The 13323-nt window shown below is 38.7% G+C and overlaps 1 protein-coding gene across 1 annotated transcript; it reads left to right on the top strand.

Moving 5' to 3' along the window:
- The first annotated feature begins 446 nt into the window (after window positions 1-446).
- On the top strand, window positions 447-4732 carry LOC134224876 (serine/threonine-protein kinase stk11). The gene is made up of 8 exons (XM_062704516.1): window positions 447-623; window positions 774-1054; window positions 1391-1780; window positions 1839-2204; window positions 2285-2421; window positions 2494-2679; window positions 2740-2903; window positions 3794-4732. The coding sequence occupies exons 2-8, from the start codon at window positions 905-907 to the stop codon at window positions 4252-4254; spliced, it is 1854 nt and encodes a 617-aa protein (XP_062560500.1). The 5' UTR covers window positions 447-623; window positions 774-904; the 3' UTR covers window positions 4255-4732.
- Window positions 4733-13323: the final 8591 nt, after the last annotated feature.

Here is a 13323-nt window from a genome sequence, read left to right on the forward strand (position 1 = left end):
CTAAGAGTGTATAGTTTTTTACCTCTATTGGAAACACACATAGCTCTTATTAACTAATAACTTTTATGTGGATTCTCCTATAGCGAGTGGTTATTAACGCACACATTGAATTAATTTGGAGATTTCTTTGGATTTTTGCTAATAAAAATGGTTGGATTTTTATTAGTTTAGGATTCCTAGTTTTAATATACGATAGATGTCATGATAGTTTTGCTCAATGAATGGTGAAAATGAAGAAAAACAAATTAAATAAAAATATCCTTTGGAATAATTTTTTCACTCAAAATTTCACATCAGCTGTACCGCGTACCGCTTTACTTCCCCATTCAGAAACGTCTGGGTAGCATAGCGAAACGTTACTAAAGGGATAGCGACTGACAGCTGGCCAAAGACGCGAACGCAAATACGAAACAAAAACACCGATAAACGTCCTACTGAAAAAGAACACATTCAAAAACAAAGGAAAAAGTTACACAAATGTCAGCCGGATCTCAAAATTTGCTGAAAAATTTGGTCTTGTCTCATTAGGATTTAATTTTCTGTGTAGATAAATGCTTTTAAAACTAGTTTAGTGGTGAAAATAGTTGGTTAACAAAGTGTCATCTTATTGAGTGTAGTGGAAGGTAGCGCATAAATCCAGTTCGGTTCACGAAACTATGCTTTCCGAGGTGGTGGTGAGCCCCATCTGAGAACCTTGAGTTTACCCTTCGGAACGCGCCCTTGCTGTTTTTGTGTGTTACGAAGAGGATTTTTCTTCTCTCCTTGCTGCTTAGTGCCTTCGTTAGTGTTTTTGTAAGAATCGGATGAATTTCCTAGCAGACTGCCGGACGCGGTGAAATCGAGCGCTTGCCTGTGCAGGTGAAGTGAATGAGCGGCACCAGGATCAGGGGGCGGGCCGTAGACTATGGAGGTGGAGTCTACATTCCCAGCGGAGATGTGCTACTTGTCGGAAAAAATGGTTGGAAATCAAAACGAGCAGCAACCGCAACAGAGTAAGGATAACGGAGTTGTAGCTCCGAGGGCCGAACCCGAAGAGGACGAGGAATTGCTGAAGGTATGTGATGGAGGATATTCTGAGAGTCATTACGAAACCAAATGGCGGAAATTGATTAAAGTTTTATGAATGAATTTCAATGTTTAATGTTTATTGTCGAAGGGTTAGACAAATTTTAATGCGTTTTACTTCTTTAGTAACACTCACTGCACCAAAGCAAATTTGGCATGTATTATGAATAAAATAATTCTATTGTTTACTAAGTAAAAATAAGAACAATTAATTTATTATCGTAATTTTGTTAAACCCCCATTTGTTTCCCCCAATAACTGCAACATTTATTTTCGAACAGTCTTCTCTGAAATCAAATTAACAACTGTGCGTACCTACCCTTAGGAATTGCACGACCACCAACTGGATGAGGAACGATTTGCTGATGCCGGCGAGGAACCGGTCTCGATTGATGAAAGAAACAGCAACGGAGAAGACTCGATCGGACATGGGTTGGAGGAGGTCTTTCGGAGGAAGGAAGACGATGGCGATCAACGGTCGGCTGTCCAGTGGATCAACGATGACGACGAGATTGAAATGCTGGACATGTCGTTGACGATCGATCCGCCGAATATTTTCAATCGAGTCAATAGCGCCGACATAATCTACCAGGCGAAACGGAAAAAGTGCAAACTAGTCGGTAAGTACGTCATGGGGGACATCCTCGGAGAAGGAAGCTACGGAAAGGTGAAGGAAGTGCTCGACTCCGAGACGCTATGTAGGATGGCTGTGAAGGTAAGACAGAATTTTGTAGGTGTTGTTTATTGGCTTGAGATTTCTATTTTGTTTGCAGATTCTTACCAAACGGAAACTGCGGCGCATTCCAAACGGGGAGCAGAATGTGCGACGCGAGATAAAACTGCTGCGCAAGTTGCACCATCGGAACGTGATCGAACTGCTCGACGTGTTGTACAACGAGGAAAAGCAGAAGATGTATCTGATAATGGAGTACTGCGTCGGTGGGTTGCAGGAGATGTTGGATTCCGTAGTTCCGGAGAAGAAACTTCCCATGCATCAAGCTCACGACTATTTCGTGCAGTTGCTCGATGGTCTGGAGTATCTCCACGGCTGTGGAATCGTTCACAAAGACATCAAGCCTGGGAATCTACTGCTGACGTTGGATCACACATTGAAGATATCGGATTTTGGAGTTGCTGAGGTAAGAAATGTCAAGAAGTTACAGTCAGATTGATAATCAGTCTTTGAACCGAGAATATCATCTGACCTTTTTTTTAACAGGCGTTAGACATATTCGCTCCAAACGACGATTGCACGACCGGGCAAGGTTCGCCAGCGTTCCAACCACCGGAGATAGCCAATGGTCACGAAGTGTTCTCTGGCTTCAAGGTGGATATATGGAGCACAGGAGTCACGCTGTAAGAACTAGGCAATAGCGACTTACTTCAATAAGATGTTCTCAGTGTTCTTCCTTACTTTCGTTTCCTTAGTTACAACATTACCACGGGTTTGTACCCATACGAAGGTGATAACATATACAAGCTGTTGGAAAACATCAGCCGATGCGATTGGGTTGCACCCGATTGGTTGGAGAGCCGTCTGGCGGACTTGGTGACCAACATTCTACAGGAGGACCCTGCCAATCGGTTTAGTTTGCAGCAAATTCGTCATCATGAGTGAGTTTTTAATAACCTCGTTCAGCTAGCTCATATTTCAATTGTCATAATTTTTTTTAGATGGTTCAAATTTGCACCGGAAGCGACGAGCCCTCGCGTGCCGGTGCCCCCGCTAAAAGGGGACTCTATACGTCGTTCCACTGTGTTGCCTTATCTGGAAGCCCACCACTACGAGGCGGATCGGGACCTTGCCGGGATGTACTACACCGAGCACGATATTAACGGTGAGTTGGGGATTACGCAAATAGCGTATGGTGCACTACTAACGTACCTAGGGCTGTGCAAATATCGATAAAATCGATAATATCGATATTATCGGATGAAATTTATCGATACGATATCCGATATCATTGAACTCAAATATCGACGATATCGATATTTTTTTGTAATCGATTTATATAATGTTGATCTCAATAATTTAACTAAAAACTACATACACTGGCTCACTGACTACATCCATTAAAACATATGTAGCAAGCCCATTACATTTTTTAAAATGTCCATTGTGTCTGATGTTGAGAATTTGAGCTCATCAGTACCCGCTAAGTGGAAAGGCAGAACGGGCAGAACGCATGAACGATAAAGCTTCACTTCGACAGGAAATCTAAAATGATTCATAATAAACCACAGGCGGTGAAAGTTATTTCATGATAATCATTGTCGTTTGCGGTGTTTTACCGAGATGGATAAGAGCGATTAAAATTTTCAAATTGTTTTGTAACAAAATAGAGTTTACAAACGCGATAAAATCGGTAGTAGCCAAACTTGAGTTAAAACTTTTTTCTTTAATTTATCGGATATCGATCCGATATCCGATATTTCCAAACCCGATATATCGCCGATACCGATATATCACCATATGAATATCGTCGATATCGATAAACCTCCATTGTGCACAGCCCTAAACGTACCTAACATAGTTTTATTGCCTAGGCGTACTTTTTGAAGTTAGAAACTTTTTTCAGAGTGATTAAGATTTTGTTATATAATGCCTACGATACAATATTAGAAATCTTCACTCCACTTACCGCTAACCGCAGTTCCGCTTTCCCCATTCTCCGAGCAAAGCAGTACCAACTAACACCCAGATCAATTTCCCGTTCTTTGCTTACAGAAGAGGTAGCCCGTCAGCAGCAGCAGAGTGCCTCGCTGGATCCACGCTATCTACAGGGCAGCGCCTTCGATTCGCTGTCCCTAAACTCCGACGAATTCCAGCCAGCGCACTCGCACCATCAGTATCCTCACGCTTCGCATCACCACCACCATCATCATCACCGACATCATTCGAATCAGGCGGCGCCCTATCACAACAATGGTAACAGCCACGGTGTGCCCACTTCCGGGGGTACATTTTCCGGGCAGGGCTCCGGCGATGCCGAGAGTGGCCTGCGGGAGAGTCACCGGAAGATGCGCAGCTTCTCGCTGTCGCCGAAGGTTAGTTCACGGCACTCAACCAATGCCGCTGCTGCGGCTGGGAATGTTTGCAGTGCATCAAATAGTTCAAAGCGATCACGCTCGCGGAAGCCCGTTTCCTGTATCTCGTGGCGGAAGTGGACCCACTGTCGACAATCGTGAAATAGTGACGACGAGGATGAGGAAGGGGGAAGTACGGATGATGGGGATTAGGTAGGAGGTGAAGTTATGATGCCATTTTGTCAACTATTTTGCTAATCTACAATGTAGCACCGAAGTAAGGCCATCTTGTCGAAATTTGATGGCGCATTGGTTATTTGGGAAGAGCTGTTACAGCTGTTTTAGGTAGTTCTACTTTTGTTCTAGCGATGGTGCAAAAAAATTGAATAATCCATGCAAGTAATCTTCGTTCCTCGTTTGTGAGATTTTTATGTGAACGTGGATGAGTATGAATACGAAAGAATCATCAAGTTCAATTGGAAACGAAATATCTGTAGGTGTGATTTGGTGTGCATTGTGTGAGAAAAGCATGATTGTGCAATTTTAGAAATTGTCTGAGTGTCATTTTTATTTTATAGGTAAATTGGATTGATGAACAAAATTTCATTCGTATGAAATATATTCCTTTTCATTCAGACTAGTTGCTCAATTCTAACCGCGTGTTTTTTGCCAAACGATTGAAGCATCTTCACTTGTATCCGTGCATTGCTGAACATCCCTGCAGGTCCGTTGAGCCGAAGGATTTCACTCATTAAACTGATAGGGAGGATGTTTTGGAATACCTTGAGCATCTCGTATTCAAGAAAATTGGTTACATGGTGCGTATAAGCTTATTGAACCTTATTGGATACATATAAATTATGCTGTGATATTCCGCGGCATAATAAAAAAAAATTATTTCACTTTAATTATTCACTATTACACTTTTAATTAGACTTTGATAGATTACAATGGATTACACTTTAAATATCTTCGCTACTTGCACTGAATCGAAACTAAGGTCGCGTTCCTATCACTAACTCTTTTATAAACTATTATCTGCTAAGTAGACAAAAATCAATATCGTCGATGATGATCGGCCACGTTGTCCTCTTCGGGTGTTGGTACCTCGAGCTCCTGCTGTCTCAGCGTTTCCGTGGTGTGCCAATTGTCGTGTCGAATGTCCGTTACCATGTGGGTTGTGGGTTCGGTACTGTTGCTACGGATGTAGCGGGTTCGATATTCCATAACTTCTCCCCTCTGAGACTGTTGACCGTCCTCGGTTGACCTTTTGGAGAGCTGAATGTTAACAGTTTGCTGAAGCTTATTCCCTTGAATTCTTCTTCGGTGATCCAGTATCTGAATCCTTGGAATCGTCTCGTGGACTTTCGCCTTTTACCTGTACCTGTAAAATTTTCCTCTTTCTGATATTGGTTGCTAGGAAAAGAATGCTCTTCAAGTTTGTTTTTTATAATATTCTTATTCAATGGCTATACATTCCAACTGGAGCTTGGCCTGCTTTTCAACTTAGTATTTTTTTAATAGCATTTCCTCTACATACTAACTAACCCACAGTTAGTATTACAATCAATCTAGATGGCCCTGGCTCTCCAGTAGCCTTGCGAGAAAAGACATAGGATTGTCAATCCCGAGATGGCGAGTTCGATTCTCGGTCCGGTCTAGGATGTTTTCGGGTTGAAAATATTCTCGACTCCCTGGTCATTGTGTATCCATTGTACTTGCCATACAAGATACATACTCATGCAATGGCGGGCATAGAAAAAGCTTTCAATTAATAACTGAGGAAATGCTAATAGAATACTAAGTTTAAAAGCAGGCCAAGTTCCAGTTGGAATGTAGAGCCATTGAAGAAGAAGAAGAAGAAGATGGCCCTATTCTCCACTAGAATTACTGCTTAGTTAACAAGAACTTAACAGCCAAAACTATTTCAATAAGCACCGCTTTTTAAATGAGATGATGGTTTTGGCATATTTTGTTCCATTATTGTCAGTTGATTTTTTGTTGATCGAACTTTATAAAATTCGGCCCAAGATACATTGATATACATGTACAAAGAATGTTCAGGTCAGATTTGATCATAATTGATTATTGATAAACTTGGCAAATAATAAAAAATCTGTCAAAATCGTAATTTCTTCTGAAGTAATAAATTATGCCACTTTGTAATTATTGATCACAAGACAAACTTGCTTAGAGATTAAGAGACAATGCAGTTCTAGTTTTAAACAAAACTTCTGTAAAACAATTATTCAAATTCGTATCAAGCAACAAATAATACAAAATCTAACATGGTTGCTCAAGCTCCATTGATTTGCCAGTCAGAATCCTGATTTTCAAGAGTGACTTTTAAAAATTTATTTGGAAATTTGGCAGAATATTTATTTGCAAATTTTACTACAATTCTTGTAACACGTTTCTCTAAGAGTTCATACATAAATTCCGACAACACTTTGAATGGAATTTCAGCCAAAATCTCCTAGAACATCTGCAAAAACTTTTCCCAGAATTGCAGTAGAAATTCATTGTTCGTGTGCAGATTCATCCCAGCAATTGCTGAAGTTAATCCTCCGGGAATTCTCACGGATTTTTTTTTTTGGAAATGTTTGCAGAAAACCAACTGTACAAAAGTTTCCCATGGAAATTATTCGGAACTTCATTTGGGAATTTTGACGTAAGCTCAAGTCAATTCTTCAAGGACAACCTGCGTAAAATCTTCAGAGCCTACTTGCGGAAAACTCTTCATGAGTTCCTGCGGAAATCGCTTCAGATTTTTTTTGCAGAAATTGAAGAAAATCCGCGGATATTCTTCAAAAAAAAAACTTCTATAATTATTCGAATTTTAAATGCTGCAAAAATCCTTTTTAGACTGTTATTTATTTACAAGTTTCTTCGTTTTCTGTTGATAATCCTGTAAAAATACCATCGGAGTTATCCAAAAATATCGCAAAAAACCTTCAGAAATAAATTTTGAGAATCATCTTCTAATTTTCGAACGACTTTCTGCGGGAGCACTTAAATGAGGCATCTGCATAAAATCAAAGGACATTTTTGAGTTTTCAATTGTTGAATGTGTTGAAAGCAATATAAAATGTTCCAACACTATTAAAGAATTCCTGACGAAAAAACAAATGAAAAATTGTATGATATATCATCCGAAGTGGTTCATCGTAAAAGAAATAATGAATCAGAAACTGACAAATATCTCGGAATCACAAAGAAATGTCAAAGGGTGTCCATGTCCTTCAATAGACTTGTTTTGTGATGTTTCAGAATGGATTGAAAATGGCAACAAGTGGCATCCCTCTTCTGATAACATTTGTTTAAAGAATGCTTAGGAGTGTATCACATGCCGTTCAATGAGGACTTGAACATACAGTGTCGACCCGATTTTGTCACTCCCCGATTTTGTCTACCCCCGATTTTATCACGTTTTCGACCCGATTTTATCACGTCCCGATTTTGTCACGTTTTCGACCCTATTTTGTCACCCCAAAAATTTTAGTCGTTCTTTTTATTTTCGTAAATAAAACCGCAAACAACAGTGACAGGGTGTCGACTACCTGGAAAAACCTGGAAAGTCAGGGAAAGTCAGGGAATTTTGATTGAGGTCAGGGAAAAAACATGAAACCCAATATTGAAAATTTATAGTGATTTTTTTTATTCGAGCAATATACTAAACTAAGGAAACTTATGACAATGAAAATCTGAACCAATTTTAACGTATCTCTAGGCAATAACAGAGGTTCTAAATCCACGTTGCACAAATGGTCACTGTTAAGACCTGTTCCAAATAGTTTTTTTAAGTCCCCTTCAATATTTTAGATTATTTAGTTTCAGTGGTTTTGTGTCGGAGTCGTTTTGATTTTTGCAGTTTCTTATTAGTAGCGTTTGAGTCATGTTCCCATCGAACAAAAGAAGTTCGGAAAGTTTGTTCAAACATTTAATCATCAATCGCTCATTATATTATGTGATGTACTTATGATATAGGAAAATTTAATTGAATGCGATGATAAATTTAAATTGCGGACTACTAACCAACGCTAATTAAAAACCTTATATATCACATTACCTTTTGATAAAAATGTAACGCCCAAATATTTGAAAAAGTAATCGAAACTAAACCAAATGGCTGAAATAAGCCATGATTCAGAACCGTTCAACAAACAATCATCAAACATGTTAAACCTACAACCAACAATTCGGTATTTGGAAGCTTGTTGAAAGAAAACGCCGAATAGTATCTTTGTGGTCCTGTGACGGCACTCCACAGCATCGGCATCATCTCCAAACAAGGTTCTGTAGGTAATGTTTTAAAAACATTTCGTGGATGTCCATTTTATGATGGGCTTATAAAGTCTATGGTCGATCCTCACGTACTCAGGAGGTCAAATTAAGGATCATGTAAAGAGAGTGATAGTGGATAAAAGCATCACATGGTCTACCTCATATACGTACGTTGCGATGATCTCAATTAAACCGTGATTAAGCATTACTAGATACTCCATAATCATTATCGGACGCAAGAAGCGAATAATAATGCTGTCCAATGAGCAGGTCGAAGTAGCTCGAAGTTATTCCCATCCTTAACATGTCCATTTGTTGACAAAAAAGAGCGAGCAAGACGGGAATAACTTCGAGTTATTTCGAGCTGCTCATTGGACAGCACTAATGTTGTGGTCAATAGTAATGTTTCAGTTTTACATTCGCTGTTTTTGATCTTTATATACCAATTTTATCAGGAAATATTCTGATTGATCTTTGAGAATTTTGTCCAGATATTACTTCAGATTTCTCACTGAAACATAAAAAATCCCAAAGTATTTAAAAAAGCTGTCTCTATAGTTTTTATCCTGAAGCTCCTCATGGATGTTCAATAGATTTTTTCAAAAGCTCCGCTCCAAAAACTGAAAAATATGACAAATAATCTTCAAACATATTTCCACGAGTTCTTCAAAAAACTCTATTAGATGTTTCTCATTAAGTTTTATTGCTTGTTGCTGTTGTCTGACATCTAGTTGATAGTAGTTGCATATTCTATAAACAAAACGTTGCTGGAAATCCAAGACTATTTTTGAAAAACAACTAAAAAACGATCAAATAAATGGAGTAGGTTTAGCTCCTCTTAGCGTTAGCATTTGAGAATAGTTATGCCACTTCCTCACAAACAAGACCTTATTTTTTTGGATATTTTTCCACGAGACCATTGCTTTACGGCCTGAGTGTATTCAGACGAAATTATTTAAAGTATTGTAGTGGTTAGAATGTTTTGCTGGGCTTACTGTAAGTGCTGCATATATTTATGTGAGCTTGTAGGGATTGATCCGTAACTATTTTTAGAAGTCCATAAACTCCACAGAGAGTGAATAAAACTTTTTACTCCGTTAGTACACTTGAGAGCCAATAGAGGTTTCTCGATGTTCAAGAAAATACCTAATTGATAAGATTTCTTAACGGCATTGGAAGTATTTCTAGAAGCTTCCACGACTCTTTGGAAAAAATCCAAAAATCACTCCTAAAACATATTCACTAACTAAGTTTCACCTTTTTCTTCAATCTTGACTACCGATTAATTCGGGATCAGTACAAAAGGCCGAATCACAAAAGGCCGAACCACAGAAGGCCGAATCACAAAAGGCCGAAAATGTTCTAGCATACCACAAAAGGCCGAAAACCCAGAAGGCCGAACCACAAAAGGCCGAATGATACAAAATGCCGAATATCAAAAGGCCGAATAACACAAAAGGCCGAATCATTACAAAAGTTTCAATCTTTCAATTAAGAGAACTTGGAATATTCACAAATTTACGTTTACTTTTATTATGCTATCCCATTAAGAAAAACTTGTCCACGTGTTTTGCAACTACTAGCAGCGATCTAATCAATCTTATTCAGTTGAGGTATTTAACGTCAGTTCAACGTCGAAGCTCTATTTTTTTATTGTAAGAAGTTGCATGAAGGTGTTTACATAGTCAATTTGATTCCTTATATATTACATAATAGATCAATCTTCATTGTAGTAATGAAAGCATGAACACACGTATAAATATTATCACTTTAAAGTAACGGAGTTATCCAAGAGCTCTCTTTTTTCTTCCTTTGCTGACGTAGTAATCATTATCAGTAGTATTGGAAAAAGTTAAATTCCCAAATCTAATGCAAGAGCCCGAGTTAAATTCCACCGGATTTATGGCTCACAGAATCGAATTGCCGATTTGCATCAATGTAGGAGTTGTGCGCTTCATGATGCTTGGTTGTGCATTGTGCTAATGATGCGCACTACTCATGATCTAATTGCGACATCAGAAGCTAAACGAAATAGCCTTTTTCAATTATTATGCTTTTGACCAAAAGCTGTATAACTTGTGGTAACGCGGTGTTTTTCAATGCATATCATTTTCTCCCAATTTAACAGAAACTTACTTCACAAGACTTCACTGAGAAATCACAAAATAATTCGAATATTCTAAATTATATTAAGTATTTGAATAAAAAAAAGTCTGAATAAAATCAACAGACCATCAAAGTGCGGTCTTTTGTGGTTTCGGCCTTTTGTGATTCGGCCTTATGTGGTTTCGGCCTTTTGTGCATTCGGCCTTTTTTTGCTTTCGGCCTTTTGTGATTCGGCCATTCGTGATTCGGCCTTTCGTAGTAGACATATTAATTCACTTCACGTCCAAAAACTGTCAAAAACTGCTTTCCAAAAATCGAAGTGAGAGACAAATTTGACGACCGTATTGTAAATGCATAAAAATGCAGAAGACTCAAATTCACTAGCGCAATAAGTGAAATGGTGAGAACAAAATCTACGCGATGCAACTTCATTCAATGCGAACAATACAACGTATACGCCAGCCACGTCCACGCCAATACGCAAACAATTACATTACATAGCGATCACAATTTTCATTCGAACATAAAGTTTAGCAATCGAAATCATGATTAACATGAACAAGCTATAGTTAAATATTCGAAAATATTCAATTAATTCACTCAATATCATTTCAATAACTTCATTAACAATTATTATTCATAGTAATTCAGCACTTTTTGTTACTTCTGTCTTATTCGAAAAGCAATCTCTACTTTAACATTTTTCACGGTAATTTGGCACTTTTTTCTTCGTTGATTTTCTTTTCTCATTCTTTTTTGATTTACATTCTGGACTCAACGATGATGCGAAGAAACCATCATTGCTGCTGCGATGTGACTTACTTAGACCCATCTTCGTTGTCATTTTGTTTTGTTCTCGATCGGCTCCGAGTAATGATAGGACTGCGTTTCAGTTGTTTAAAACGCCTGCACTGATTACCTTCTGGAACTGCTGGTACATCCGGAAACCCGAAGAACTCTTCCTCGTCTGAACTATTTTCTCGCGATCGCTTTGTTCGTTGTATTGGAATTTGAACCCTGGTGGCAGTCGGTCGTGGTCTTACTATGCGAAGCTGGTTTCGATGTGCATTGATCGTTAACTGAATGGGGGTAATTACGTTCTGCTTTTCTAAGGAATCCAAATGCTCTATAACTTTATCTTTGATTTTATATACAATGCAAGGTTCGCTAAAGTGCTTTTTCACCGAAATCATCATACACGGATACTCGTTATTTTCGTCGTCAGAATCTTCCAATCGTAACCGTTTGAAATCATAAGTATCTGGCTGCTCTTCATTCATGAAATTTACAGATTTACGATTTTGTAATTGGAAACAATTGCGTTTAACATGTCCACGTTTTCTACAGTAATTGCAAATAACAGTAGAATGAGGATTTCCAAATCTAGTTCCACTCCTTTCCTGATATATATTTCTGTGTTTATCCTGATAAGAATTCCTATGATCATATCGATTATTTTCACTAAATCGGGTATTAAACTGCCCATTTCCTCGTTCTCTACTAGAGCTTCTATTACGAAACCGATTCCTGAAACCATATGCACCCATTCTGCTGTCAAAATGCCGATCATCTCTTTGTCCCAACCGGTATTTAACTGAATTAACACTTTTGTACCCTTCATTTTGTTCGCTCATTTCTTTAGCTCTCAGCTTAGCCAATTCTGTTCTCACTACTATTTCTTCCACCTCGTCTAGTGTCATGTTGTCTTTCATTAAAAGTTTATGTTTCAAATCGTCATCTCTTAAACCAAACACAATTCTATCCTTAATCGCTTCATTCTTGTGGGCCCCGAAGCCGCACTGGCTGGCCAACAATTTTAAAGCCAAAACATAATTTTCGGCTGGTTCATCCATGCCCTGAACCCGTGCACTAAATTTATGCCTATGCATCATATTGGGCTGTGTTTTATCTAATCGTTCCTTTAATTCAGCTATCATCTGATTATAATCAATTTCTTCAATACCAGTTTTAGGATAAATAAGTTTTATCTCATCAAAAATTGCTGGACCACTTAACGTGATGAACAAATTTTTCTTCGTACCTTCCGCAATATTGTTTAAAGCAAACAGAATGTTCATGCGTTCCATATATTTGGAAAAACTAGATCCATATACAAAATGATCAACACTACCAATTACGGAAGACATTTCGGAATAAATTAATCACCTGTCAGAATAAAACTCCTGAAAATAATGTGCGGTTAATGCGTGGAATGACTTACGTGACTCGTAGGTATCTTACTGTACGTTGTATGTTATACGCTGGTGCGACACCGGCGGCGGTCAGGTGGCGATACGTTGTCTACGAAGTGTTGCAGTACTCGCTCTCCAAACTCTGGTTTAAAATCTTTCCTGCTCCAAGCTGCTCTAGTACGTTCTCGCAATGCTCCAGCAGGTTCTCGCCGTTGCAAATTTCGTCTTCCACTACTTAGCTGCTATCGAGTCAATCAGAGAAACTCTCTGACTCTGCACAGTTGCTACACAGACTACGATGATTGTCACTCGAATAATTTTTCTTCCACTAGTACCCCGAACAAAAACTCTCACGACTCTCACTGAACAATCCTTCTCTACAGTCTCGCCGACCGCTTAGATTCCACATACAGTTGAAAAAAAAAAACTATCGAAATTATCTACACCTCCGGGAACGAAATGGCGGTTTCAATGGCGGCTACTGCCACGCGGCTATCAACGATATTTTCCAAAATGTATATTTTACTATTCCACGCAGTTGGGAGGAATTACGGTCACTATTTAGCACACTTTTTCTCGCGTTTTCCACTTACTTAAAGCTGCTAATAGACGCGTTTTCTACTTAAAGCTACTAATAACGTCTAGCTTT

Source organism: Armigeres subalbatus, chromosome 1 (genome assembly GCF_024139115.2).
Source record: "Armigeres subalbatus isolate Guangzhou_Male chromosome 1, GZ_Asu_2, whole genome shotgun sequence".
In the NCBI taxonomy this organism is placed as follows: domain Eukaryota; kingdom Metazoa; phylum Arthropoda; class Insecta; order Diptera; family Culicidae; genus Armigeres; species Armigeres subalbatus.